The sequence below is a fragment of the Dasypus novemcinctus genome, chromosome 21 (genome assembly GCF_030445035.2).
Source record: "Dasypus novemcinctus isolate mDasNov1 chromosome 21, mDasNov1.1.hap2, whole genome shotgun sequence".
Classification (NCBI taxonomy): domain Eukaryota; kingdom Metazoa; phylum Chordata; class Mammalia; order Cingulata; family Dasypodidae; genus Dasypus; species Dasypus novemcinctus.
Window position 1 is genome coordinate 40,839,607 of NC_080693.1, and position 25,450 is coordinate 40,865,056.

At 41.7% G+C, this 25,450-nt stretch overlaps 1 protein-coding gene across 3 annotated transcripts; it reads left to right on the plus strand.

The window, feature by feature from the left end:
- The first annotated feature begins 1,502 nt into the window (after window positions 1-1,502).
- LOC101432461 (schlafen family member 5) lies at window positions 1,503-23,935 on the plus strand. 3 transcript variants are annotated; one of them, XM_004449420.4, is made up of 5 exons: window positions 1,503-2,231; window positions 12,943-13,996; window positions 16,334-16,459; window positions 21,358-22,078; window positions 22,205-23,935. In XM_004449420.4, exons 2-5 carry the CDS (start codon window positions 12,982-12,984, stop codon window positions 23,013-23,015), a joined length of 2,673 nt encoding a protein of 890 aa, XP_004449477.1. In that variant the 5' UTR covers window positions 1,503-2,231; window positions 12,943-12,981; the 3' UTR covers window positions 23,016-23,935. The 3 variants fall into 3 exon arrangements, with proteins under 3 accessions (XP_004449477.1, XP_071066602.1, XP_058139156.1); XM_071210501.1 differs by lacking the exon at window positions 1,503-2,231 and having other exon boundaries at window positions 12,892-13,996; XM_058283173.2 differs by lacking the exons at window positions 1,503-2,231; window positions 12,943-13,996 and having other exon boundaries at window positions 16,256-16,459.
- Window positions 23,936-25,450: the final 1,515 nt, after the last annotated feature.

The following is a 25,450-nucleotide window of genomic DNA, read 5'->3' on the forward strand; positions in this document are numbered from 1 at the left end:
CAACAGAAGTGGACAAAGAAAACACAGCAAATAGACACAGAGAACAGACAACTGGAGGGGAGGGGAGAGAAATAAATAGAAATAAATCTTTAAAAAAAAAGGATCAGTTAAAATAGAGCATTTTTTAAAAATTCAGTTATCTCATTGAATTTCCTGTATTCAACTGATTGCCTCTCATGTTGTCATTTAACTTCTTCCTCTGTGCCTTGTGTTTGCTCTAAACTTGACATTAGCTCCAGTTGGGGGGTGAGGTAGCAGTTTACTGGAATACTTCATAGGTGGCCCTGCATCCTTGCTAATGTACATCTGCTTGAGTTGTCAGTCTCGTCTGTTATAAAGTTCCCCATCAACATTTCACATAGTGAAGTGGTTCTCAATCCTGGTTGTGCATTGAAATCACCTCGGGAGCTTTAAAATCACCTCAGAGATTCATATATAATTGGTCTGGAGTACAGCCTGCACACTGAGATTTTTAACAGCTCTTCAAGGCAACTAAGAATGAGAACATATCCTGACAGTTTTGTTGTGTTGGGGAGGAGAGGGGGAATTGGAAAGCTTTCTTTACACTTGCTTCATGGGTCAGAAACTTTTTATTACCCACATAAATATATAAGGACTTATAAATGTAGGACTTAACTAAATTGAGTTATAACTTAAATAGTGACTTTATAAATTGGTTTTTGTAAATCTCCAAAAATGCATCAAATTTGGGCCTAAAGATACTTATCTATCAATATTTACTAGAGACTAAAACCGATTTTAAAAAAATATTAACTCATTTAAAATAACAATGTATTAAAATAAAATTAAATGATATGAAAACATTAATATATTTTAACAAAAATTACATTTCCAAAACAAAAATTTTTCAGAAAGAGTGACATTGTTTTACAATTTCGCAAATCTCTCCTACCTGGTTTTAAACACATATAAATGTGTGAAACAATGCCATGTACTGATTAAGAACATATTAAGGATATAAAGATTTCATGGAACTAGTAGCTTCAGATTCAGAAAATTGTACTGGTTATCTCGAGGAGGAGATGGTACCAGTTGGGGGTACACAAAAGGACTGAAATGTACTAATGTGTGTTTTTTAAAATTTATTTCATTTCTCCCCTTTCCCTCATTGTTTGTGTTTGGTCTCTGCTCGTTGTATATACTCTCTGCGTCTGCTCATCTTTTAGGAGGCACCGGGAACTGAACCCTGGACTTCCTATGTGGTAGGTGGGTGACCAACTGCTGGGTTACATCTGCTTCCCTAATTTTTTTTAAAGCAGGATGGTGAAGAACATGGGTGTTCAATTTATTTATTTTTTGTCCTTTTTGTACGCCTTATAATCCCCTTTGCCCAGCCCCAGGAGTTGAAAACAGGTGTTCATTCGATTTCCAGGTAACCTGTCAACATCCCGGTCTCCCGGCCTCCGCCGGGTCTGTGCCTCACCGCTGCTCAGGGTGTTCTGGTCCTAGTCGCAGAAAGAGCCAGGCCCGCAGGAACCGCCTCCTTTCTGGGCGGGGATTTGAATGCGCTTGGACTGCGGCCAGACTCGCCGGAGACCTACGCGATTCTAAAATACGAAGAGCTTCATCCTGCTACTTCTCCGTGAGCTCGAAGCTTCGATGCTTCCCGTTTGGGGACTCTGTTCGGTTTGGAGAGGTGCGCGAGACCGCGAGCGCCCTCGAGTCAGACTGTGACTCAATCCCTGCAGTCTCCGTTTCCTCAGACAGGTCTTCTGAGCCTTCGAGCTCCTTTGGAGATGGTGGGAGAGAAGAGGGTTTGCTGGGCGGGCTTCGGGGGTGCTCCGGATTCTGAGCGCGGGAGCTGGGCTGGAGGCGCTGGTGTGAGAGGTTCCTGGGCGCGCCGCAGCCTGGCGCGTCCCGGGAAAGGCCGGAGCCGGGCGGGGAAGAGCTGGAGACTAGCAGCCGGGCCTCCCTCCCGGATGGGGAACGCCTGGGTGGAGGATAAGAGCTGCAAGACTCAGAAAAAGTAACCAAAGGAAACGAAACCAAACCACCCGACCCGCGCGTAGCCACCTAGCGGTAACCGCGACTGTCGTTTTGCAGGCGTGCTTCCCGGGCCTCTGCCTCCTGCGCGACGGCCCGCGGGGAGTGGTGTCACCGAGCTCAGCTGCTATAAGCACCGGACCCTGCAAGGTTCTGGGTCTCTGCTCTGAACTTGGGAGAGGCCATCACTCGCCGGGAGGGAGACACGCAGCTGAGGAGAAACGCTGGCGAGTAATGGGTCCCCTGCCCTCCTTTGCCCAGGTCCTCCATTGCCTCAGCTTATATACCGCCCCCAGGTCCGCGCCAGTTCCTCAACCCGACTGTGGCAAAAGCAGAGTGCGGCGACCGCAGGGCCCCCGAAACTGGGCCTCGCCCAGGGAGTTCCTTTCCCTCCTGGGAGACTGTTGACTCTCAGCAGCAACAGCCAGAGACACAGGCTGTCGGCGCACCCTGCGGCTGGGAGGCTTGCGCCCGGCGAGGTGGGGAGGAGAGGGTGGGCGAGGCGCAGTGCAGCGGCCTAACTCCTACCCAACCAGGCCTGGTCAAGCTTCCCACGTGCAGCAGCAGGAGGAACTTTAGAGCAAACAGCCGAATCGGTATCGAGCCGCCTTGGGAGGTTGTGGCTGGGTCAGACGGGGTTACAGGAGGCTTGGGAGTGCTGCCTGTAAGCCCCCGGCTCAGACTCAGCCTGCAAGCGGTGGCAGCATCGCACAGGGTGAGCAGGCTCCCCGGTTAGCCCCCCGAACCCTGTGTTCCTCATAAAGGGGCTAAACAGGAGCTCCCACGGGGTTCTGTCCGCGGAGGCCGAGACCCACGGCGAGTGCTTCCGTCCGGGTTGCCTAGGACGGTGGTAGAAGCCAGAAGGGCGAGTGGGAGGGAGGGATGGCAGTGGGATTTTAAAAAAGTTTTATTATTTAAAAAAAATTTTTATTGTAGTAATATATACGCAATTATATCTTTAATTGATTTTGCAATTTTGCAATAGCTCCTCCCCTCCTCCCGCCCCCACGCGGGGTCTCAGAGCCGAGCCTCTGGGAGCAGATGTGGGCGCTGGTTCCTGTTTGCCCAGCCGTGCCTTACCAGAAGGCTTTGATGGGGAAAGAGAAACTGATTCTTCATCAGTTAGGGGCGGAGGTGAGAGCTTCTGTGGCCAGATGAGAAGGGAAGATGAGCCGCTAAGTGTGACAGCGTCTTGTAGCAGAAGTGTTCGTTCAATGTGACCAGACTCAGGAGTTTTTGTTTAAAAAAGGAAATAAGCAGTCACAAGTTTTATTACCTCCATGAAAGTGGAAAAAGAGGGAAAATGCTATGATTCCCTCCTGGCCTGCTTATGAAAATTCGCTAGTGTTTATACCCATCAGCAAACAGACATCACTTCCAGGCTTCCTATCATGGCGACAGGACGTTAGGCAACAGCCGTTCACGTTGAGGGCATCTCTCAAGGGTAACGGGAACTCTGCAGGGCCAGAGCAATGGCCTCTGAAGACCAGGTGCCTTAGAGGATTCCTTTGCTGGGGAAAAAATCTACATAGGCAATTTTATGATGCATAATACTTCCAGCTTTTATGCACCTGTAAGTGAAAAGAGAACTTTTCTCATTATTTTGCTGAGGTAATTTTCACTGGCAGGGGGCCTGCTGTTTTCTGTACCTAGCACTAGATTTCCTCTGAGAAGGGACATGGCAGGCCTGAGCAGTGCAAATTTAAGGAAAAAGGGCAGACGAGGGTTATAATCAAATGAATGCAGAGGCATGTAAAGGTTCCATCTGGACTTTGAAGAATTTGGGACTCTCTAACATTAATCCTATCATAGATTTGGTTTCTATTTTTAAAAATACAATATTAAGAAGCACATACTTTTCCTACTGTTTTTTTTTTTTTACGGCAGTATGGGGGATTGAAACTGTGACCTCGTACTTGTGAAGCAGGTGGTCAACCACTGAGCTACACTCATTCCCTTTCCTACTGTTTCTCCCCACACCATCCTTCCCCCCCCCCCCCCCCCCCCCCCCCGCCATGGTTCCCTCATCTGTTTGCTCATTGTCTGTTTTTGTTTGTTTTTGCTTTAGGAGGCACTGGGAATGAACCCAGAACCTCCCATGTAGGAGGTGGGTGCTCAACTGCTTGAGCCATGTTTGCTCCTGCCCCCTACTGGTTTTTAGCTAATTATCATATATTTTTAAACTTATTTTCTCAAAATTATTCATGAGATTTCATAGCTTATCGAGGTTTTATTGCCAGAAAATAAACTGCACATTTAGTGTACAGTTTAAGTTTTGACATATGTATACACTTGTGAAACCATCACCATCATCAAGATAGTAAACATATCATCCCCCAAAGTTTCCTTGTGTCCTTTTGTAATCTCTTCTGCCTTTCTCCTTCCCTTTCCATCCTTGGGCAACCACTGATTGGCTGTCACTGTAGATTAGTTTTTGTTTTCTAGAATTTTGTATAAATGAAATCAAACAGTATGTACTCTATTTTTGTCTGACTCTTTTCACTTAGCATAATTATTTTGATACTCATCCATGTTGTGGATTTCAGTTCCTTTCTTTTTATTTATGAGCAGTATTCCACTGTATGAATAACTGAAGTTTGTGTCTCCATTCATCTGTTGATGGGCATTTGTTTTTTCCACTTTATGGCTATTACAAACAAAAAACACTATGGATATTTTCTTAAAAGTTCTTTTATTTCTCTTGGGTAAATACTTAGGAGTGGACTGGCTGAATCATATAGTAAGCATACATTTACCTTTTAAAGAAACTGCCAAACTTTTCCAAAATGGCTATACCATTTTACATTCCTACTAGGAGAGTATGAGAGTTCCTGTTCCTCTACATCCTTGACAACACTTCTACGGTCAGTCCTTTAATTTTAGCCAAGAGGTGTGTGATGGTATCTCACAGTTGTAATTGACATTTCCCTAGTGACTAGTGATATTGAACATCATTTCATGTGCTTATCAGATATGTAATTTTCAAATACTTTCTTCCAGCCTACATCTTGTATTTTCATTCTCTTAACACTGTCTTTCAAAAAGCAGACGTTCTTAATATCCACTATATCAATACTTTTTTTCTTTTAGGAATTGTGCACTTGGTATCATTTCTAAGAAATTTTTGGCTAACCCAAGGTCAAAAGATTTCTCATATATTTTCCTCTAGAATTTTTTTTGTAGTTGAAAGACTGAATATACAAACAGACAATGGCCAGAACATAGATAAAAATAGAGCTCGGACCCATAACTCCTGCAGCAACCAGCCTAGGAGGCCAAACACACACTCTGTAGCAATCAGCCCCAAATAGTCAAGACTTGGTCTCTGCTACCAGCTTTCCTAATTTTTGCCCCAGCGTCCAACTCAGGACCAATCAGAGAAAGCTTAATATGTTCCCCAAACCAATCACATAGGATGTCCTGCTTCTAGTTAGCCTACCTTCAGCTTCCCCATGCCAGCCACCTCAAATCAGAGCAAACCTGAAGCCTTCCCTTTTGCTCCACTCTCTCACCTTTGAGTCTCTGACAAATGAAAGTGATGGTGACTGACTCCTTGCTATAACAAGCTAAGAATAAATAGCCTTACCATGTTCTCTTTGGGTAGTCTTTGTTTATTTTCACATAGTTTTAGGTTTTACATTTAAGCCTATGGCATAGTTTGAGTTAAACTTTTGTAAATAGCTTGAGGTATGGATTGAAGTTCATTTCTTTGCATATGGATATGCAATTGTTCCAGCCCCATTTGTTGAAAAGATTACTTTCACTTTCTTGAAAATAATTTTTCCATATATGTGTGGGTCTGTTTCTGAACTCTTTATTCTGTTGCATTGACCCATTTATCTGTCTTTACACCAAATACCACACTCTCTTTTTTTTTAAATTTAATTTTATTTATTTTCCCCCCTTCCCCTCCTCCCACCCTGTTTTTGCTGTCTGTGTTGTCTTCTCTTCTCATTTTCTCTCCTCTAGGATTCACCAGGATTCAATCCTGGAGACCTCTGATGGGGAGAGAGGTTCCCTGTCAATTGTGCCACCTCAGTTCCTGGTTTCTGCTGCGCTTCACCTTGACTCTCCCCTTGTCTCTCTCTTTGATGCGTCATCACTTGCTGCATGACTCACCTGCACGGGGCACTGGCTCACCACGCTGGCACTTGCACGGGCACTGGCTTGCCACGTGGGCACTTGCATGGGCAGTGGCTTGCCGCACAGGCACACTTCCTCTTCTTTTTCACAAGGAGTCTCCAGGGATCAAACCCAGGTCCTCCCATATGGTAGGTGGAAGCTCTATCGCTTGAGCCAAATCCGCTCCCCCATGTTCTCCTGATTACTGTAATTCTATAAGGCTTGAAATCAGTTAGTTAGCCCTCAAATTTTTGTTTTCCTTTAAAGATATTTAAGTTTAAAAAATCTATCTTTATTCACATAGTTACTATTTCTGGTATTCATCATTGTGTGTGTGTATATCAATTTCCCAACTGATGTTTTCCTCCTACCTGAAGGGCTTTCTTTAAGCTTCTTGTATTGTACTTCTGCTGCTGAATTCTTTCAGCTTTTCTGGGTATGGGAAAGTTTTTATTTCACCTTCTTTATTACTTTTTTATTGAGGTGAAATTCACATAACAAAATTAACCATTTTTAAATAAACAATTCTGTGGCAATTAGTATATTCATAATGTTTTGCAACAGCTACTTCTACCCAGCCCCAAAACATTTTTGTTGCTCCCAGTAAGCAGTGACTCCCCATTTTCCCTTCCTCCCAGTCCCTGGAAACTACCAGTCTGCTTTCTGTTTTTATGGATTTACCAATTCTGGATATTTCATACAAACAGAATCATATAATATATGACCTTTTGTTTCTGACTTATTTCACTTAGCATGATGTTTTCAAAGTCCATCCCACATTATAGCATGTATCAGTACTCCATTCCTTTTTATGGCCAAATAATATCTCATAGTGTGGATATACCACATTATTCATCAGCCGATGGACAGTTGGTTGTTTCCACCTTTTGGCTATTGTGAATAGTGCTGCTATGAATATTCATGTACAAGTTTTAGTTTGAAAACCTATTTTCAATTCTATTGGGTATACATCTAGAAGTGGGAATGCCAGGTCATATGGTAATCCCATATTTAACTTTTTGAGGAGCCACCAAATTGCTTTCTACAGTGGCTGAACCATTTACATTCCCACCAGCAATGTATGAGGATTCCAATTTCTCCACACCCTTGCCTACACTTATTATATTTTAAAAATACAAAGGGATGGGAAACGGGACTTTGGCCCAGTGGTTAGGGCGTCCGTCTACCATATGGGAGGTCCGCGGTTCAAGCCCCGGGCCTCCTTGACCCGTGTGGAGCTGGCCATGCGCAGTGCTGATGCGCGCAAGGAGTGCCCTGCCACGCAAGGGTGTCCCCCGCGTGGGGGAGCCCCACGCGCAAGGAGTGCGCCCGTGAGGAAAGCCGCCCAGCGTGAAAAGAAAGAGCAGCCTGCCCAGGAATGGCGCCGCCCACACTTCCCGTGCCGCTGACGACAACAGAAGCGGACAAAGAAACAAGCCGCCGCAAATAGACACCAAGAACAGACAACCAGGGGAGGGGGGGGAAATTAAATAAATAAATAAATCTTTAAAAAAAAAAAAAAATACAAAGGGAGTGGATGTGGTTCAAGTGGTTGGGCACCGACCTTCCACAAGGGAGATCTGAGGTTCAGTTCCCAACATGTCCTAAAAGACAATATGCGGACAAGTGGACACAAAGAGCAGATACAATGAGCAGACACAGCAAGTGGACCACTGGAAACAACAAGCAGACAGACGAAAGGGATCTTGGTGCAGGGTGGGAGGAGAAGATGAGTGTGAAGTATTACTTTGTGGTTTTGAGTTGTACTTCCCCAATGAATAATGATGTTAAGCATCTTTTCATGTGTTGTTTGCCATTTGTATTTCATCAAAGAAATGTATCTTCAAATTCTTTGCCTATTTTAAATTTTTTTTTTTTATTGTTGAGTCATCTTCATTTTCACTGAGTATAGACTTCTAGGTCGACAGGTTTTTTTCCTTCTTTAAGCGGCTTAAAGTTGTTGATCCATGATCTTCTTGCTTACTTCACATTTGACAAGAAATCTATCATGCTTTGCTCCTCTATATGTAATATGTCTTTTTCCTCTGGCTGGTTTTAAGACTTTCTCTTTATCACTGGCTTTAAGCAATTTAATAATAGAGTGCCTTAGTGTATTTTTCTTCATGTTTCTTGTGTTTGGGGTTTGTTGAACTTCTTGGATCTGTAAATTTATAGTTTTCATCAAATTTGGAAAATTCCTGGTCATTATTTCTTTAAATATTTTTTAGTAGTTTCAGATAGGAGGGTGTATTAGTCAGCCAAAGGGATACTGATGCAAAATACCAGAAATTGGTTGTTGTTGTTGTTTTCTCACTCCCTACCCCCATCATTTTTTAAGATACATAGATCACAAAAAATGTTACATTAAAAAATATGAGAGGTTCCCATATACCCCACTCCACCCCCAAGATTGGTTTTTATAAAAGGTATTTATTTGGGGTAGGAGCTTCAGATACCAGGCCAAAAAGCATAAGTTACTTCTCTCACCAAAGTGTATTTTCACGTGTTGGAGCAAGATGACTGCTGATGTCTGCACAGGTTCAGGCTTCCTGGGTCCCTCTGGGTTCAGCTCCTGGTTTCTCCACAAGGTCAGCTGTAGACTATCAGGCGAACGGCTCTTTCCCCAGGGCTCCAGTTTAAGACTTCAGCATCAAATGCCAGCAACAGAACTCCAATATCAAAAACCCCTAACTCTGTCCTTTGCAATGACTTTTATCCGTGATTCCCCATCCACCAATGGGTGGGGACTTAACACCCTATTGGCACAAGAGGTTTACATAATTACTTAGTCAAGTAAACCTATGAATCCAATATAATCTAATATGCCCAGAGGAAAAGATCAGTTTACAAACATAATCCAATATTTCTTTTTGGAAGTCATCAGTAATATCAAAGTGCTACAGAGGGTAATCTAGTTCCCAGTACCTCATTTTGGTTGGAGTGAAAGCCCTGTGCATAATTTCTGATCAGATCAAAATTCAGAATTTATATTATTATGACTATTATTTTATTCACAGCTGGGCCATATGGTGCCTTACTGTTATATTTTATTGCCTATATAACATTTTTTTAAACCTCAGAGTTATTGTCTTATTTTTTTATTTGCATGTTTTTTTTCCCATTAGTTGATATTACAGATTCATTCCTAAACTCATCTCCTCTTCAGTTTACTGTACTTCCTAAGTATTCTTAGTATATCAGCCGTACAGTCTTCAGCACCATCCTCTGAAGCCTGCTGCCCTCCTGCTTCAGTTTTGACTGGTGATCCTCCAGGCCTGCCCCACAGCTGTCCTCCTGGCATCTCCCATCACACTCCTGTTTGTGTATCTCCTGCCTTGGACTTCTTGTTTCCTGCATCCAGTTTTGAGGGGGGAAGTGTGGGGACAGAGCCAGGGCAGAAGTCTTTTGGTTTACAGTTCAGTCTCCTGAACTGGGTTTTAAAATTATGTGTGAGGTGGTTTCGTCTGTCCTTCCAGCTGCCAGATTAGTCAAAGATTAGCAGCTGCAGGGAAGTGTATCATTCACACCTGCTCTTCAGATCCGCAGTGTGGTGGCAGAGATGGTGTGTCTGCAGGCTCTCATTCAGCTTTCCCTCTTCTGAGATTCCTTGTCAGGTGAGGTATAAGAAATGTCAAATCCTCCCTCAGCCCCCCAGCCTGGTTGTTCCAAACCAGTAGTCACTTATTTTCTTCCTTCTTCAAAGAACTCCAACTTGCACCAGCAATGCCTGACATCTGTAGCTGAGGGTATTCTCTCTTGATGTCCTCCCTGGTCAAAATTGCACCACACTTGATATCCCTTCTTTATGTACATTGAGGGTTAAGTCTTGGGGTGTTTCTTTACTCACTGTTGCTTTTGATAGTTTATGAGGGGAGAAGGTGGCACAAACATCTTGATTGAGATTCTTATATTGAAATTTCCTATTATAATTGGGGAAAAATGTTTGAAAAAAGTTAACATCTTGTTTGACTGCAGCTCTGCAAATCAACAACAAAAAAGTATTTAAAGAAAAGACCAGAAGGAAATGCATCAGAAATGCTAAATCTTTAAAAGGTGATTCTGTAAGTGTTCTTTTTCTTTAATCCTCTTTCAATTATTTTTCTGAATTTTATGATTTTTTTTTACATTGAGCGTACATTAAATTCACTGCTGGAAAAAATATACAATGAAATAAAAACAATATAGGGAACACTGAATCTGATTTTAAGAAAAAAGTCAACTCTGTGTGTGTGTGTGTGTGTGTGTGTGTGTGTGTGTACGTATTTTAACAGAACCTGACCTAACCTGTGTGTCTCTTGGGATTGGGAGGTATCACCCTGGGATTATAAATAGGGATTAAAAGGCACATGTGGCACAAAGGAGGGAGTCCCATGGGATCATTGCCTGAGCTGAAAGCTTGTACTTATGTGACAATCCCTAAGCAAATTTTTTTGAAAACCCATTTCTTTGGGGGATAATTTTATTGTCAATATATCATATATACAAAAGAGAATACAAATTGAATTTTCATATAGTTTCAAATGATGTATTTCATTAAATAATATTAAAATGAATACCCACATACCCATCTCAGATTAAGAAATATATTTCCAAAAACTTAGAAGCCTCCTGTATATTCCTCCTCTATTTCTGCCCCTTTCTAATTTCATCTCATTCCTCCCTCACCACTATTGTGAATGTTATATTTATTATTTCCCTGTTTTTCTTTATATTACTTTTTTTTTTAGAGTATTTCTCTCCCTTCCCACTCCCCCCGTTCCCTGCTCTCTGTGACCATTCACTGTGTGTTCTTTTGTGTCCGCCTTTATTTTTGTCAGCGGCACAGGAATCTGTGTCTCTTTTTTTGTTGCATCATCTTGCAGCATCAGCTCTCCGTGTGTGCGGTGCCAATCCTGGGCAGGCTAGACTTTTTTTCACGCTGGGCAGCTCTCCTCACGGGGTGCACTCCTTGCGTTGGGGGCTCCCCTACGCAGGGAACACCCCTGAATGGCTCAGCGCTCCTTGTGTGCATCAGCACTGCACATGGGCCAGCTCCGCACAGGTCAAGGAGGTCCTGGGTTTGAACTGCGGACCTCCCATGTGGTAGGCGGATACCCTATCCATTGAGCCAAGTCCTCTTCCCTATGTTACATTTTAATATGTATCCTTAAGGTAATATTGTGCATGTTTTTGAATTTATATAAATAAAATCATACTAGACATATTATTTTATGATTTACCTATTTTATTCAACATTATGTTTTTTTTAGAATTCGTTCAAAATGATGCATGTAACAGTGTAAGTAATTGTTGTTTTCCTCCATTCCTAGTAATATGACTGTACTACAATTTATTTCCAATCTTTTGCTACTTTGAACAGCAATGCTCTGAACATCCTTACCCATCTCCTGGTGCACACACACATCTCTCTAGGATATATGCCTATTTTTTTGTTTAATTTCACGAAATACTAGTAGGTTAGTTATTTCCCCCCTATGTGAAAGTATATAAATATTCAGAGAGTGTAAGTGACTTTCCCAAAGACATAAAGCTAGAGAAGTGAACTTGGGTTTTTCTTACTCCAGAGTCCAAGCTATTGGCCATTACACTGTGCCATCTCCCTTTTGGTTATTGCTTTCTAGCATAGCTGAATGGAATTATCAGATACTGATGCCAATCAAGTCGTGCAGCCTTCTGACATCTGGATTCATGTTCTATCCACCAACAGGAAGAGAATAAGAGAGGTTTGATATAAATGTCAAAGCTCCCTGACAGTTACATTTCTCATTGAAAAGTAATCAATTTCCATTGTGGCTCCTATACTTCAGTCATTTTGAACTTTGGTTAATGAGTCAGCTTTCATCAAACCTATCAAATTTGGGGGCCAATCAACAAGATTGATTTTGGGGGTCTATAAGGCTAAGATTAGATCTAGTTAAATTCACCAAGGACCCACCATCCAGTGTCAATTCTTGGCCCCTGGACATGTGGCTTTTCCTGGCAATGCCCAAGAATTAACTTGAGCTCTTCTTACCAATGTCTGCATTCTGTACCTGTGATTTACTGATCTAATGAATCACAGGTCCTTTCCTTTCAATGGAGTAAAGGACATCTTTACATCAGTGCTTGTTGTTTTGAATGTTTTGAAGAGTCACCATGGAGCAGTCCAGGAAAGCTGAATGTGGCCCCACGATGTCATTCTCAGTCTTGCCAGTGCCTCTTGTAGCTGAAACTCTCCCTCTATGGACCTAGCTCATAGAAACAGAGCTAGGATATATTTTCAGCAAGATAGAATGTGCTTGGACCAGGGAAAAATAAAGGACTTGATTCATAACAAAAATGGTAAATTACCAACTCAATCTGATTTGCTCCTTCCCAAAATTGGGCTATAAAATCATCTGAGAATTGCTCAGAACTCAGTGATAGAAGAAAGGCAGAGTACCAAGAAAAACAATAAACATCAGAACACCCCAGGGACACCTCTGATCATGAAAGCTTTCCTGTTGCATTCCAGCTCCAGGTTCCATGTATACTTGTAAAATTCCTTATTTTCTTCGGGTGATCTGAGGGACCTTGCAATTCAGAGAATTTGGCAGACATAGTTACTAAAATCATAGCATAAAAATAACTTCTCAGTGATTTCTGCATTGGTGGTGGGCTTCCAACAGATGTAACACCTCAACCTGTCCTACACATTTAACTCATGCACAAATCTGACCTTAAGCTCTGTGGGAATAAGGGAAGTGACCCACTTCAGAAGGATGGCCTTAACCTGTTGATTTTCCCACTTCCCCTATTATTGTCCTATTCTAATAGTTCTATTTTCCTAATTTTCAGAGAACATTTCAGGATAAGAATAGGATATGTGCTGAGAAGATGAGCCTCAAAATTGATATGGAATCGAACTTTGCTGAGCATGTCATAGACGTAGGAAAAGTCATCTTTGGAACTAAACAAAGGAATGAAATGAATCCTCGACTGAGGGAGAAACAGAATGAAACTATCTCAAAAGCAGTATGTGCTCTGCTGAATTCTGGTGGAGGAGTCATCAAGGCTGAGATTGAGAACAAAGACTACAGTTATGAAAATCATGGAGTAGGACTGAATCTGCCTTCAATTTTCAAAAGTTATTTAGATGACATGCAGCAGGGAAACCTCTTTTTGATTTTTGTGAAATCATGGAACTCAGAGGCCTCTGGTGTACGTCTTGCTACATTGAGTTCCAATTTGTACCAAAGATATAAAACATCTACTGATGTCATGAGTTCTCAGGAAGCTCTGGTATTCCTCAAAGGGAGGACTCAGAGCCTCACAAATATTACTCGTTCTAATTTGTTAAGTCCACAGAAAGTGCGAGTTGGTGTACAAGGGGAGGGGAACATAAAGGCCTTGGCGGCTGCTTTGTTTGATAGAGCACAGCTTCAATACCTGGAAAAACTCAACTTTACTGAGTCCACACATGTTGAATTTAAAATGTTCTCAACAGAGGTGTCACAATACTTTAAAGAGAGACTCACCAAGTGTGTTTCTGCATTTGCAAACACTGAAGGGGGATATGTATTTTTGGGTGTGAATGATGAGACCCATGAAGTCATTGGATATGAAAAAGAGAAAATAGATCTCAACACCTTGAAGGCTTCTATTGATTGCTGTATTAGGAAGTTACCTGTCCATCATTTCTGTACAAAGAGGTGTGGGATAAAATATGCTGTCAAATTCCTGGAAGTACACAAGCTGGGGGACCTCTTCGGATATGTCTGTGCAGTCAAGGTGGAACAATTCTGCTGTGCAGTGTTTGCCAAAGTGCCTGGCTCCTGGCACGTGAAGGACAACTGTGTGAGACAGCTGGCCACAAAGAAATGGGCAGCTTGGATGATGGAAGTTGACCCAGGTCAGGAAGCAGGATCGACAATGGTTAAAATTTGTGCTCAAGGGGAAGGAAAAGGAGGTGTGCTTTGGAATCTGGGAGGTACTTTCTGAGTTGTAGATAGCTGACTTTTTTTTTTTTTTTAATTGATTTTGTAAAAAAAAAAAATTATATGAGGTCCCATTCAACCCCACCACCCCCACCCTACCACTCCCCCCCAGCAACACTCACTCCCTTCATCATGACACATCCATTGCACTTGGTAAGTACATCTCTGGGCATCTCTGCACCTCATGGTCAATGGTCCACATCATGGCCCATAGTCTCCCACATTCCATCCAGTGGGCCCTGGGAGGATTTACAATGTCCGGTGATTGCCCCTGAAGCACCATCCAGGGCAACTCCAAGTCCCAAAGGCGCCTCCACATCTCATCTCTTCCTGCCATTCCCCATATCCATCAGCCATCATGTCCACTTTTCCCATTCCAATGCCACCTTTTCTCTGTGGGCCTTGGATTGGTTGTGTCTGTTGCACCTCTATGTCAGGAGGAGGCTCAGATTCCACATGGATACTGGATGCAATTCTCCTGCTTTCAGTTGTAGGCACTCTAGGCTCCATGGTATGGTGGTTGTCCTTCTTCAACTCCATCTCAGCTGAGTGAGGTGAGTCCAATAAATCAGATTGTAGGAGCTGGAGTCTGTTGACGCTCAGGGCCTGGCTATCCTATTGTCAGTCCAGAGATTCAAATCCCCTAAATATATCTTAAACCCCAACACCAACTACAATTCCAGTAAAGTAGGATGAAAGTCTTATGAAAAGAGATCCCATCTGAGTCCAGTTCCATCACACAGAAACACCAGCTCCAAAGAAGGGCCATCTGACATGGCAGTGAACCCCATCTGCCATGACCATAGAACCCATGGGTCTCTTTAGCCCTCAAAGGAACCAACACCTGGGGATTGCATCCACTCCATCTGTCTCCCAGACTCTGCTCAGCTGTGCACAGGGGCAATCGTTCTGACAGCCTCCAGACTCTTTTTTAGAGACTTGTAGCCATATAAACTCATTTCTGCTTTCCATTTCCCCCTTACATTAGGTCAAACAGCATTTTAAAGTCATGTTATTATATGTAGACAGGGATATTCTGCTGATCTGCATTGAACCTTTAATTCAAGGTCATTTTCTAGTTCCATCTTCAGCTGGTATTTGGTAGTGATCCCTCGGTGCCAGGGAGGCTCATCCCCGGGTGTCATGTCCCACGCTGGGGGGAATGCACTGCATCTACATGCTGAGTTTGGCTTCAAGACTGGCCACATTTGAGTAACATGAAGGCTGTCAGGAGGAAATTCCCAGGCACAGTGCTGCTCTAGGCCTTGTTCTTATTTCAGGCATATATGCTCACAAGCATAGTCATTAGTATCATGCTCTCCCTGTTGAACCCTCATTCCTTCCTGGTCCTTACCGTTGCACCTGGGGGATTGCCACTGTTCCCCTAGGGACCACAACAGAGCACCTCCGGCCAGGAACTCAGTACCCCCCCAGCTGTAGTTTTTAATTGTTGCCACTATGAGTATATCCAAACATTACCATGCACCCTGGACATATGCCCTGTACAGCTCCCTGTCAGATAACTGACTTATGACCTCCTATAATTGTAGGAAGGGTCATTGCCCTTCCTTCTCTCTACCCACCTTGAATATTCTGTGCTCAGCAAACAGATACCTTGAGCCAGCACCCCTCCACACACAGATATTTGTACAGGGGGCTGTCTGACCTAGTATTTCTACTTTCATATCCTCTCATGTTCACGGTTACTTGCTGTCACTTTTCCTTGCCTTCTCATTTTTGTCTAGTTCCCTAGGTTAAATATTCTCCCTCTCTCATTGCCTCACTTCCATTTTTGAGCCAAAACATGACCAAACCATGACTGCCCCTCCTCTTTCCCATTTTTCCACTTGGGAACCAAAATGTGATACTAACCATCCCTAAAAAGCCAAAGAGTAGTTTTAGTGACATCCATCCACCTTGGAAAAGAAAAGGCCGAGATGAAATTAGTAGACATCTATATCTACTAACCCTCACATCTTCTAATCATATTTCTTGAAGCATTATTTGAGCATTCTAAAAATAGAAAATATTTTTGTTTTAAGAGTATAAAATTAAAAACTGCTGCTCCACACTAGTTTTTTTCCCCTCAAGACCTCTGTAGGCTTCCTTGAGCTGACCTGGGATCTAAACACAAATATCTGTGGGACAAGGCTTTGAATGACAAGACTAAGAGAAAGACTTTGCCACACATTTCAGCCCTAAGTTGGGGTCTGCCTTTTTGAAGATTGAAGCCTTGGTTCTTTTTTCCTAAGATCTTTCCAGGTTGTCTGAGATGGTCCTTGCCCTGAGTTTGTCATCCTCTACACCCTGCAGCAGGACCGTGTGTACCCATAAGAACTTAGAGTGTCTGAAAGAACAGCAGAAACGTTACTTTCCAGGTAATTTGTCATCTCTGGTTGCTTTGGCGCTTTTGGTTATTCATCCATACGTAAAAAATACATCTAATACGTACTTTATATTCATCCATGTGTAAAAAATACATCTAATATGTACTTTATATTAAACACTAACTGAATTCCAGAAGATTTAAGGACCCAATGTCAGAAACAACTTTTAGTAGAAAATGTACATGGATAATTTTGTGTCACTGGGGTAGGAAAGGATCTCCTAAACCAGAAATTAAGCAAACAAAAACACTGATAAATTTGACTACATTAAAACTAAGAAAATGAACAAAAAGGAAAAAATTAAGAAAGTGAAAAACTGGAAGAACTTATTTGCAGTCCTTGTAACTGACAAAGGATTGACATCAAGAATAAAGAATATACGTATTTTTAAAAGACAACCCAATAGAGAAATGGGCAATAGTTATAAAGATGTGTTTCTCAGAAAAGGAAACACAACTGTTCAATTAACTTATGAAGAGATGCTAGAACCATTAATGATAAGGGGAATGCAAATCAAGACCATAAAAATATATCATTTTATACCATTTAATTGACAAATCAAGTGTTGGAGGGGTTGTGGGTAAACAGGATCTTTTGTATATTGCTCCTGGCTTTTAAGTTGGTCTAATCCTTTCGGAAAATAATTTGTCATTACCTTATATAGTATGTAATTTATTTACTCTAGTGTCCAGGAATTCTTTATAGTTTCTAAAGAAACACAGGTACATTTGCATCAGATTTGTATAATTGGAGATATGCACATGAGGGCTCATGGATTCACTATTTGTAATACAAAACCAGAAACAAACAAAATACCTATTGTCACAAGAATGGATAAATATATTGTGGTATATTCACATAGTGGAATATTATTCAGCATTGAAAATCAATGCATTACAGCTAGATGCAAGCAAGGCCTGAATCTGAGTAACACGTATGTATGTAGATCTTGTTATGACCTTACTAAAAGATTTACCTGATTCTTTAATTGATCATATAGTTTTTCATTGTACTTCTAAATATGGATGTTCTTATTTTAGTAGTTTAAGCACACAGAAAGTTCACAGAACAAAGACATAATTTAATAAATAATTATAGAATGAAACCTGTGTAGCCACTACCCAGGTGAAGAAATGGAATTTTGTAAATATCCCTGCTACCACCTCTTTAACCAATTCCTTTTTTAAATTTAATTTAATTTTTAAAAAATTTCTACCCCCACCCCCACCTCTATTCCCCCCGTTGTCTGTGTTCATTCGCTGTGTGTTCTTCTGTGTCTGCTTGTATTCTCTTTAGGTGGCTCCAGGAACTGATCCTGGGACCTTCTAGAGTGGAGAGGGGTGATTACTCTCTTGCACCACCTTAGCTCCCTGTTCTGCTACTTCTTATTTTCTCTCCTCTGTGTCTATTATTGTGTCCTCTTGCTGGGCCAGCTCTCCACATTGGCCAGCACTCCTGCTCCAGTTCTCTGCATTGGTCGGCACTCCTATACAGGGTGGCTTTCCTGCACTGGGTGCGTTCCTATGCAGGGCGGCACTCCTGCGCGAGGCCGCATTCCCGCCTGGTTTGGCACTCCGTGAGGGCTAGCTTGCCCTCACCAGGAGGCCCTGGGCATTGAACCTTGGACCTCCTATATGTAGACGGGAGCCCAATGGTTGAGGTACATCTTTTTCCCTAACCAATTCCGTTTTTTTTTTTTAAAGATTTATTTTTTAATTTATTTCTCCCCGCCCACCCTGCCCAGTTGTCTGCTCTCTGTGTCCATTCGCTGTGTGTTCTTCTGTGACCGCTTCTATCCTTATCAGTGGCACCGGGAACCTGTGTTTCTTTTTGTTGTGTCATCTTATTGTGTCGGCTCTCTGTGTATGCTTCACCATTCTCGGGCAGGCTGCACTTTCTTTCGCGCTGGGCAGCTCTCCTTATGGGGAGCACTCCTTGCGCATGGGACTCCCCTAGCATGGCACTCCTTGCGCGCATCAGCACTGCATGTGGGCCAGTTCTACACGGGTCAAGGAGGCCTGGGGTTTGAACCGCGGACCTCCCATGTGGTAGGTGGACGCCCTATCCATTGGGCCAAGTCCTCTTCCCACCAATTCCTTTTTGATGGACTTTTAAATGACTTTTAATATTTTCAGTTCCAAGCAGTGCTATAACATACGCTTTTCTACAAATATCTTGGCATGCTTGTACAGATATGTCTTAAGGATAAATTCCAAATAGTAATGATTGTTTGTAAATTAGATGGACATTGCCAAATTATAATCCAAAACATATACCAGAATACACTTTCCCGAACATAGTGTTATCATAACATTTCTCTTCTAGGAGAAGCTTAGAGTCAGTTCTACCAAAAAGAAAAAAGAAAATCAGATTATTTTAATGGCAATTACATTAAATACATAAATTAATTTGGAAAGAGTTGTCATTTTTACAATGGTGAATATTCCCATAGTTGAACATGGAATGGTTTGGTCTCTTACTCAATTCTGCTCTTACCATATTTCATCAATTTTTAAGACAACAATAATTGCAATACATTTTTTCCAATATTTTATTTACCACAAAGAAAGAAAAAAACTGCTGATTAAAATATAAGGTATATCCTGATTTCAGATATATTAAAAAGCATACTTATAATCAATGCAATATCTCTCAGTATACCCAAATATGTCTCTCTCGATTGTTTTGAAGTTTTATCCATATTGTTACTCTTCCTAGAATGGGATCCTTATATGAAAATAATTTCTGATTGTGAATTGATAATATATGTAGACAAGACCTTGGTTTTAAATATAATCACATTTTTAGCCATTTTATTTAACAATATTATTAATGTGAAAGCAAAAACAATCTTGAACTACACTTTTCTACATTTGCAATATTTATTTATTTTACTTGTTTCAGCTCATTGTCCAGGACAATGTTAAATTAAAATAGGAGAGGATGTGGCTTAAGCAGTTGATTACCTGCTTCCACATATGGGAGGTCCCAGGTTTGGTTCCAGTGCCTCCTTTAAAAAAAAAATCAGCAACAAGCAAACAAATGAAAAAAACAGCTCAGGGGAACTGATGTAGTTCAGTGTTTAAGTGCCAGTTTCCCACACATGAGGCCCCAGTTCAATCCCCTGCCCTGGTACTTAAAAAAGAAAAAAAAAAGTAGTAGGAGATACCCTACGTTTAGTCTACTTTTATACTAGTAATTTTATAGTATTAATAACTAATAACTATATTATTTCTCCAAGTCCAGACAAATTTTACTGGAGTGTTTAGTTGCTTGCTAGACAACTTGATGTACCACAAATATCCCAAATTGAGTATTTCTAGAATTGATCTCTCCTACAATCTTCCATTTCTTCTGTATATTCTGTATATTATTTTGTTTTAATTTTCTGCTTTTTTTCTGCATTATCTCTGTCAATCAGAGATTCTATCCTCCATCCAGTCAAGCACAGAAACCTGAATTTATCCTTGACTTGTCCCTCTACCTTCGGGATGGGGAGTGTAATCCATGAATGGTCCTCAAGGTATCTAATAGCTCCCTAAAATCAAAATTCAAATTTTGCATTTATTTGTTTTGGTTATATTCTAAATTTGGGCTTGTGATGTGACCACCAAAAGATGTAAGAACCTCTCATAAAAGCCAAACCTTTTTTTTTTAAGCTCTTAAAAATTAATTTAAAAATTCATATACATAAAAGTGGCTTTTTGGGAGGTATGCAGTTATAAGAGTTTTAAAACATCTATAAATTTGTATAATTTCCGCCACAGTCAAGATAAAGAAATAGTTTCATGACTCCAAAACCCTCTGTCATTCTGCCCCTTTGTTGCTAAACCCTCCCCCAATATGTAACTCCTGACAGCCTTTGCTCTTTTCTCCATTATTATAGCTCTGCCTTTTATAGAATGTCCTCTAAGAAAATCATAGTGTGTAACCTTTGCCAAAGCTTTTAAAGATGGCACTTTACTGCTCCCTGGCCCTCATTTCTACCTCCTTGCCTCTCATTGTAGAAGTCAGCAACTAAACCGCTTGGAGTGGCCTGAACACACCTTGCCACTTCTTGTGTCTGTGCTTTCCTCTTAAATCCCCTTTTGCCTTTCTCTCTATTCCCCCCCCCACCCCCCACCCCCGTTCAGCTGGCTAGCTCTCAGTCATCCTTTAAGAATCAGCTTAGGGGAAGTGGACTTGGCCCAGAGTTTAGGGCGTCCGTCTACCACATGGGAGGTCTGTGGTTCAAACCCCGGGCCTCCTTGACCTGTGTGGAGCTGGCCCATGCGCAGTGCTGATGTGCGTAAGGAGTGCCGTGCCCCGCAGGGGTGTCCCCGCGTAGGGGAGCCCCACGCGCAAGGAGGTGCACCCCGTAAGGAGAGCCGCCCAGCTCAAAAGAAAGTGCAGCCTGCCCAGGAATGGCGCCACCCACATGGAGAGCTGATGCAGCAAGATGACAAAAAGAGACACAGATTCCTGTGCTGCTGACAACAACAGAAGCAGACAAAGAAACAAGACGCAGCAAATAGACACAGAGAACAGACAACCGGGTTGGGGGGGAAGGGGAGAGAAATCTTAAAAAAAAAAAAAAAGAATCAGCTTAGGTGTCTGCTTCATAAAGACTTTCATCTTAACTTCTCTCTTAAGCTGCACTTCTCCATGATGCTTTGTGTGCCTTTCTCTGGTTGCATTTATCACTTTGTTTCATAATTGTTTGTCCCTGTTTATGCCAGTCAATTAGGAGTTCCATCAGATAAGAAATCTCTTTATCTTTTTATTACTAATAAAAAACCTAATGCTGACCCATGGTGATGCCCAAATGTGAATTAAATCTGGTACATATAGTGATGATTACTAGCTAGTCTGGGGATTCTCTAATTTATTCCAATTCTTTCCCTGTCCAGTCTTACCAAACAGAGTTCTATACACTCCAGACAGCCTCTACAAGGAACTGTTCTCACAACACAAAGGACTCAGAGACTTAATAAATCAAGAAATGCGCCCTGTCTCTCAAGGAGTACTGATTTTTTCTCGAAGCTGGGCCGTGGATTTGGGTCTGCAAGAGAAGCAGGGAGTCATCTGTGATGCTCTTCTTATCTCCCAGGACAATACCCCAATCCTCTATACCATCCTCAGCAAGTGGGATGCAGGGTGGAAGGGCTATTCCATGATAATCGCCCATTCTTTAAAGCAGAAGCTGGTGAACATGGGAGGCTACACTGGGAGATTGTGCATCATTCCCTTGGTCTTCCTGCTGAATCCTGACAAGACAGTAAAGACCCTTCATAGTTCAGATTTGCAAATTTACCCCCAGTCCTATCACCTTAGAAGCACCCAGCACGTGGAAGCTTTGTTACAATCTCTTGTGATAGTCTTGCTTGGTTTCAGATCTTCATTAAGTGAAGAGCTGGGCTCTGAGGTTTTGACTCTACTCTCAGATAAGCAGTATGAGTTGCTTTCAAAGAACCTTCACAAAACCAGAGAGCTGTTTGTTCATGGCTTACCTGGATCAGGGAAGACCATCCTGGCTCTTAGGATCATGGAGAAGATCAGGAATGTATTTCACTGTGAGTCAGGTGACATTCTTTACATCTGTGAAAACCAGCCCCTGAGGAAGTTTGTGAGGTATGTAGTCTGACTGTATTTACTTGCTTTTCCTGAATAATTTGCCTTATATTTAGAGGCTAAGAGTAAAACTGGCTGCCTTTTTTTAAAATTGGGAAAACCTGAATATGTTCCTTATATTTTCAGCAAGAAAAACCTTTGCCAGGCGGTGACCCGGAAAACCTTCATGAAAAATAAATTTGAAAATATTGAACACATCATCATTGATGAAGCCCAGAATTTCTGCACTAAAGATGGCGGCTGGTATGAGAAGGCAAAAGCCATCACTCAAAGAGAAAAGGACTGCCCAGGGATTCTCTGGATCTTCCTGGACTACTTTCAGACCAGCCACTCGAGCTGCAGTGGACTTCCCCCTCTCTCAGCGCAGTATCCCCGAGCAGAGCTTTCCAGAGTGGTGCGCAGTGCAGATCCAATAGCCAACTACTTACAGGAAGTGATGCAGGAGATCAGAGAAAATCCTCCACTGAACGTCCCTCCTGAGGCCCTGGAGATGTTCTATGAGTCTAAATGGGCTCAGGATGCTCCAGGCAAGTTAGAGATCGTGGGGTACTTGAACTTGAAGGAGATGGTGATCAAAGTAGCAGAGAAGTGCCAGTTTCTCTTGAGGAATGGTTATTATCCCAAGGATATTGCTGTTCTTTTCAGCAAAGCAAGTGAAGTGGAAAAATACAAAGATAGGCTTCTAAGAGCAATGAGGAAGAGAAAAATAAAGCAGCTCAACGAGGAATCTGATCTGTTAGTACAGATTAAGGATGCATCAGATATTTTGGGCAATCACATCGTGTTGGATAGTATCCGTCGATTTTCAGGCCTGGAAAGAAATATCATATTTGGAATCAATCCAAGCACTGCTGAGCCTACCATTTTCCACAATCTTCTGCTCTGCATGGCTTCCAGGGCAAAAAAACATCTGTATATTTTCAAGGTTTCTAACTGATAGGAAGACCCCAGTCTAAGCGATGAGGAAGGTAGCTCCCACCTCTATTTAACTTTGAAACTGTTTGAGCTAAACATTTAATTGACAAATATTTAATGAGTGCTCACTGTCTGCCATATACTCTTTTGGTTGCTGGGGATTGGGATTAGGGTGGCAAACAACACATAGGTGATCCCTCATTTTAGGCAGATATAGACCACAGACAAGTAAACAAATATAAGAACGGGGATTTTCAGATAGTAATAAGGGATATCAAAGTAATAAGTACAAGGCCCTGGGACTCAGACTGTTTGTGTATGCATGTAGGTAGAGGGAGGGGTGGTCTATTCAGGGTGATTATGGCAGCTCCTAAGCAAGGAAAAAGCTAGGCATATCTCTGAGCTGTTCATCAATTGCAACAAATGTACAATATTAATGCAAGGTTTTAATAGTAGGGTGGTAAGTGGGAACCCTGTATTTTATGCAAACCCACCACTTCTGTAAAAATAGTAATCAAGATCTCTGAACTGTATAAACCAAGCAGACTTAGATTGTAAGGGTAAGGCCACATTAGGAAAATAGGAATACAACTACATTAGCAAATAGGAATTGCAAGTGCCTTCAGATAAATAAATAATTTAGGGCTTAAGCTGCTCCCAAGAAGAGTGCCAATAAATAATTTAGGGCTTAGGGCTGCTCCCAAGGAAAGTGCCAATAAATAACATGGGGCTGTTCACAAGAAAGAGCTTTAAAAAAAACCCCACAAAACGCTGTCTTCAGCTAACCGCAGTGTTCTGCTTCTGTGCCTGCTTGCTTGCTAAACGCCCCCCTTCCTAAAGGACTATAAAAACACCTCGTCCCTTAGACTCGGGGCTGCTCTCTCCTCTGCGCAGGATGAGACAGTCGCCATGTGGCTAATAAAGCTCTCAATTGGAACTTTATTCAAAGTCTGAGTCTGGTCAATATTGCTAATCTATAACAAGATATTTGTATTATTTTTAACACAGTGATGGTGCAGGAATACTCGAGTGTGACATGCAGGGAGAGTGTTAAGGATGGAGCGGGGCGGTGTGTCAAGCTTTGTAGGGGCCAGGAATGGTTTAGAAATATAAGATCGAAAGGTACAAATTATAATTTTTTGCAAGACTATAGTTCATTCCTTTATTATTTTCTGCTATTTTAAATTGCTTTAGTGTTTTTGATCACTATTTTTAAAAAATATTTTATGTTTGCCTTTTGGTGATTTAGAATCTCAGCTCTTTAGCTCTGCTTAACGTTGTTCCTGTGGAGAGTCTCAGGTTACTGCCTGAAGGAAAGACCTCCGCTGTCCCCCGGGATGCATTGTGTTTTCACTGTGAGAAAGGACCTAAGGGGATGAATCACCTGGACTCAAAGATTACATTTTGTTTTCCATTTAATTTAATAACCAATGAAGTGATAAAGTGAATCCACTATCTTTGTTCTGCTGAGTATTTAGGATTTCAGCTATTCTTTCAAAGGCCATTGCTGCGAAAGTACAGATTCCTGGCTTTCTCAAAGTTCTCTCAGAAACTTATCCAATATGTGAAGCCAAACAAATTCATGTCTTCTGAGAGACAAAAATGAAGGAATGCTCATTCAAAGAATTAATTCTTTATTAAATAGAGCAAGAAACTGCTATTTCCTAAGAATAAGGAAATTTAAATTTCTCATTATAAGAAGTATGAACTCGAGGGTGGAATTGGTTTACTACTGGCAGCTAGGTACAGTATTAAGAACTTTACTCTTTAAATGGTAAGGCATGTCCACAGGAAAGTATGGGATTAGTCTATTGTGATATGATTTACAGCTAACTTTAAAAAAAAAATTATCTTTTTTTTTAAGGATACATAGATCACACAAAATGTTGCATTAAAAAATATAAGAGGTTCCCATATACCCCATTCCCCATACCTATCCCACATCAGCAACTTCTCTCATTAGTGTGGTACAGTCATCGCATTTGATAAATACATTTTGGAGCGCTGCTACACAGCATGGATTATAGTTTATGATGTAGTTTATACTCTCTCCCAGTCCATTCAGTGGATTATGGCACGATATATAATGTCCTGCATCTGTCCCTGCAATATCATTCAGGACAACTCCAAGTTCCAAAAATACCCCCATGTCACACTTCTTTTTCCCTCTCCCTGCCTTTAGCAACTCTCTTGGCCACTGTCTCCACATCAATGATATACTTTCTTCCACTGTGAGAGTCACAATTATTTGATAGTAGAATACCAGTAAGTCCAGTCAGTTCATATTTTATTCCTCCATCCTGTGGATCCTGTGATGGTGATGCCCATTCCACCTCTAAATTGAGAGGGGGCTTACATCCCACATGGCTGATGGATGGGATTCTCCTGCTTGCAGTTGTAGACTCTCTCGGTTCCTTGGTGTGGTGGTTGACCTTCCTCATCTCCCTGTTAGCTGGC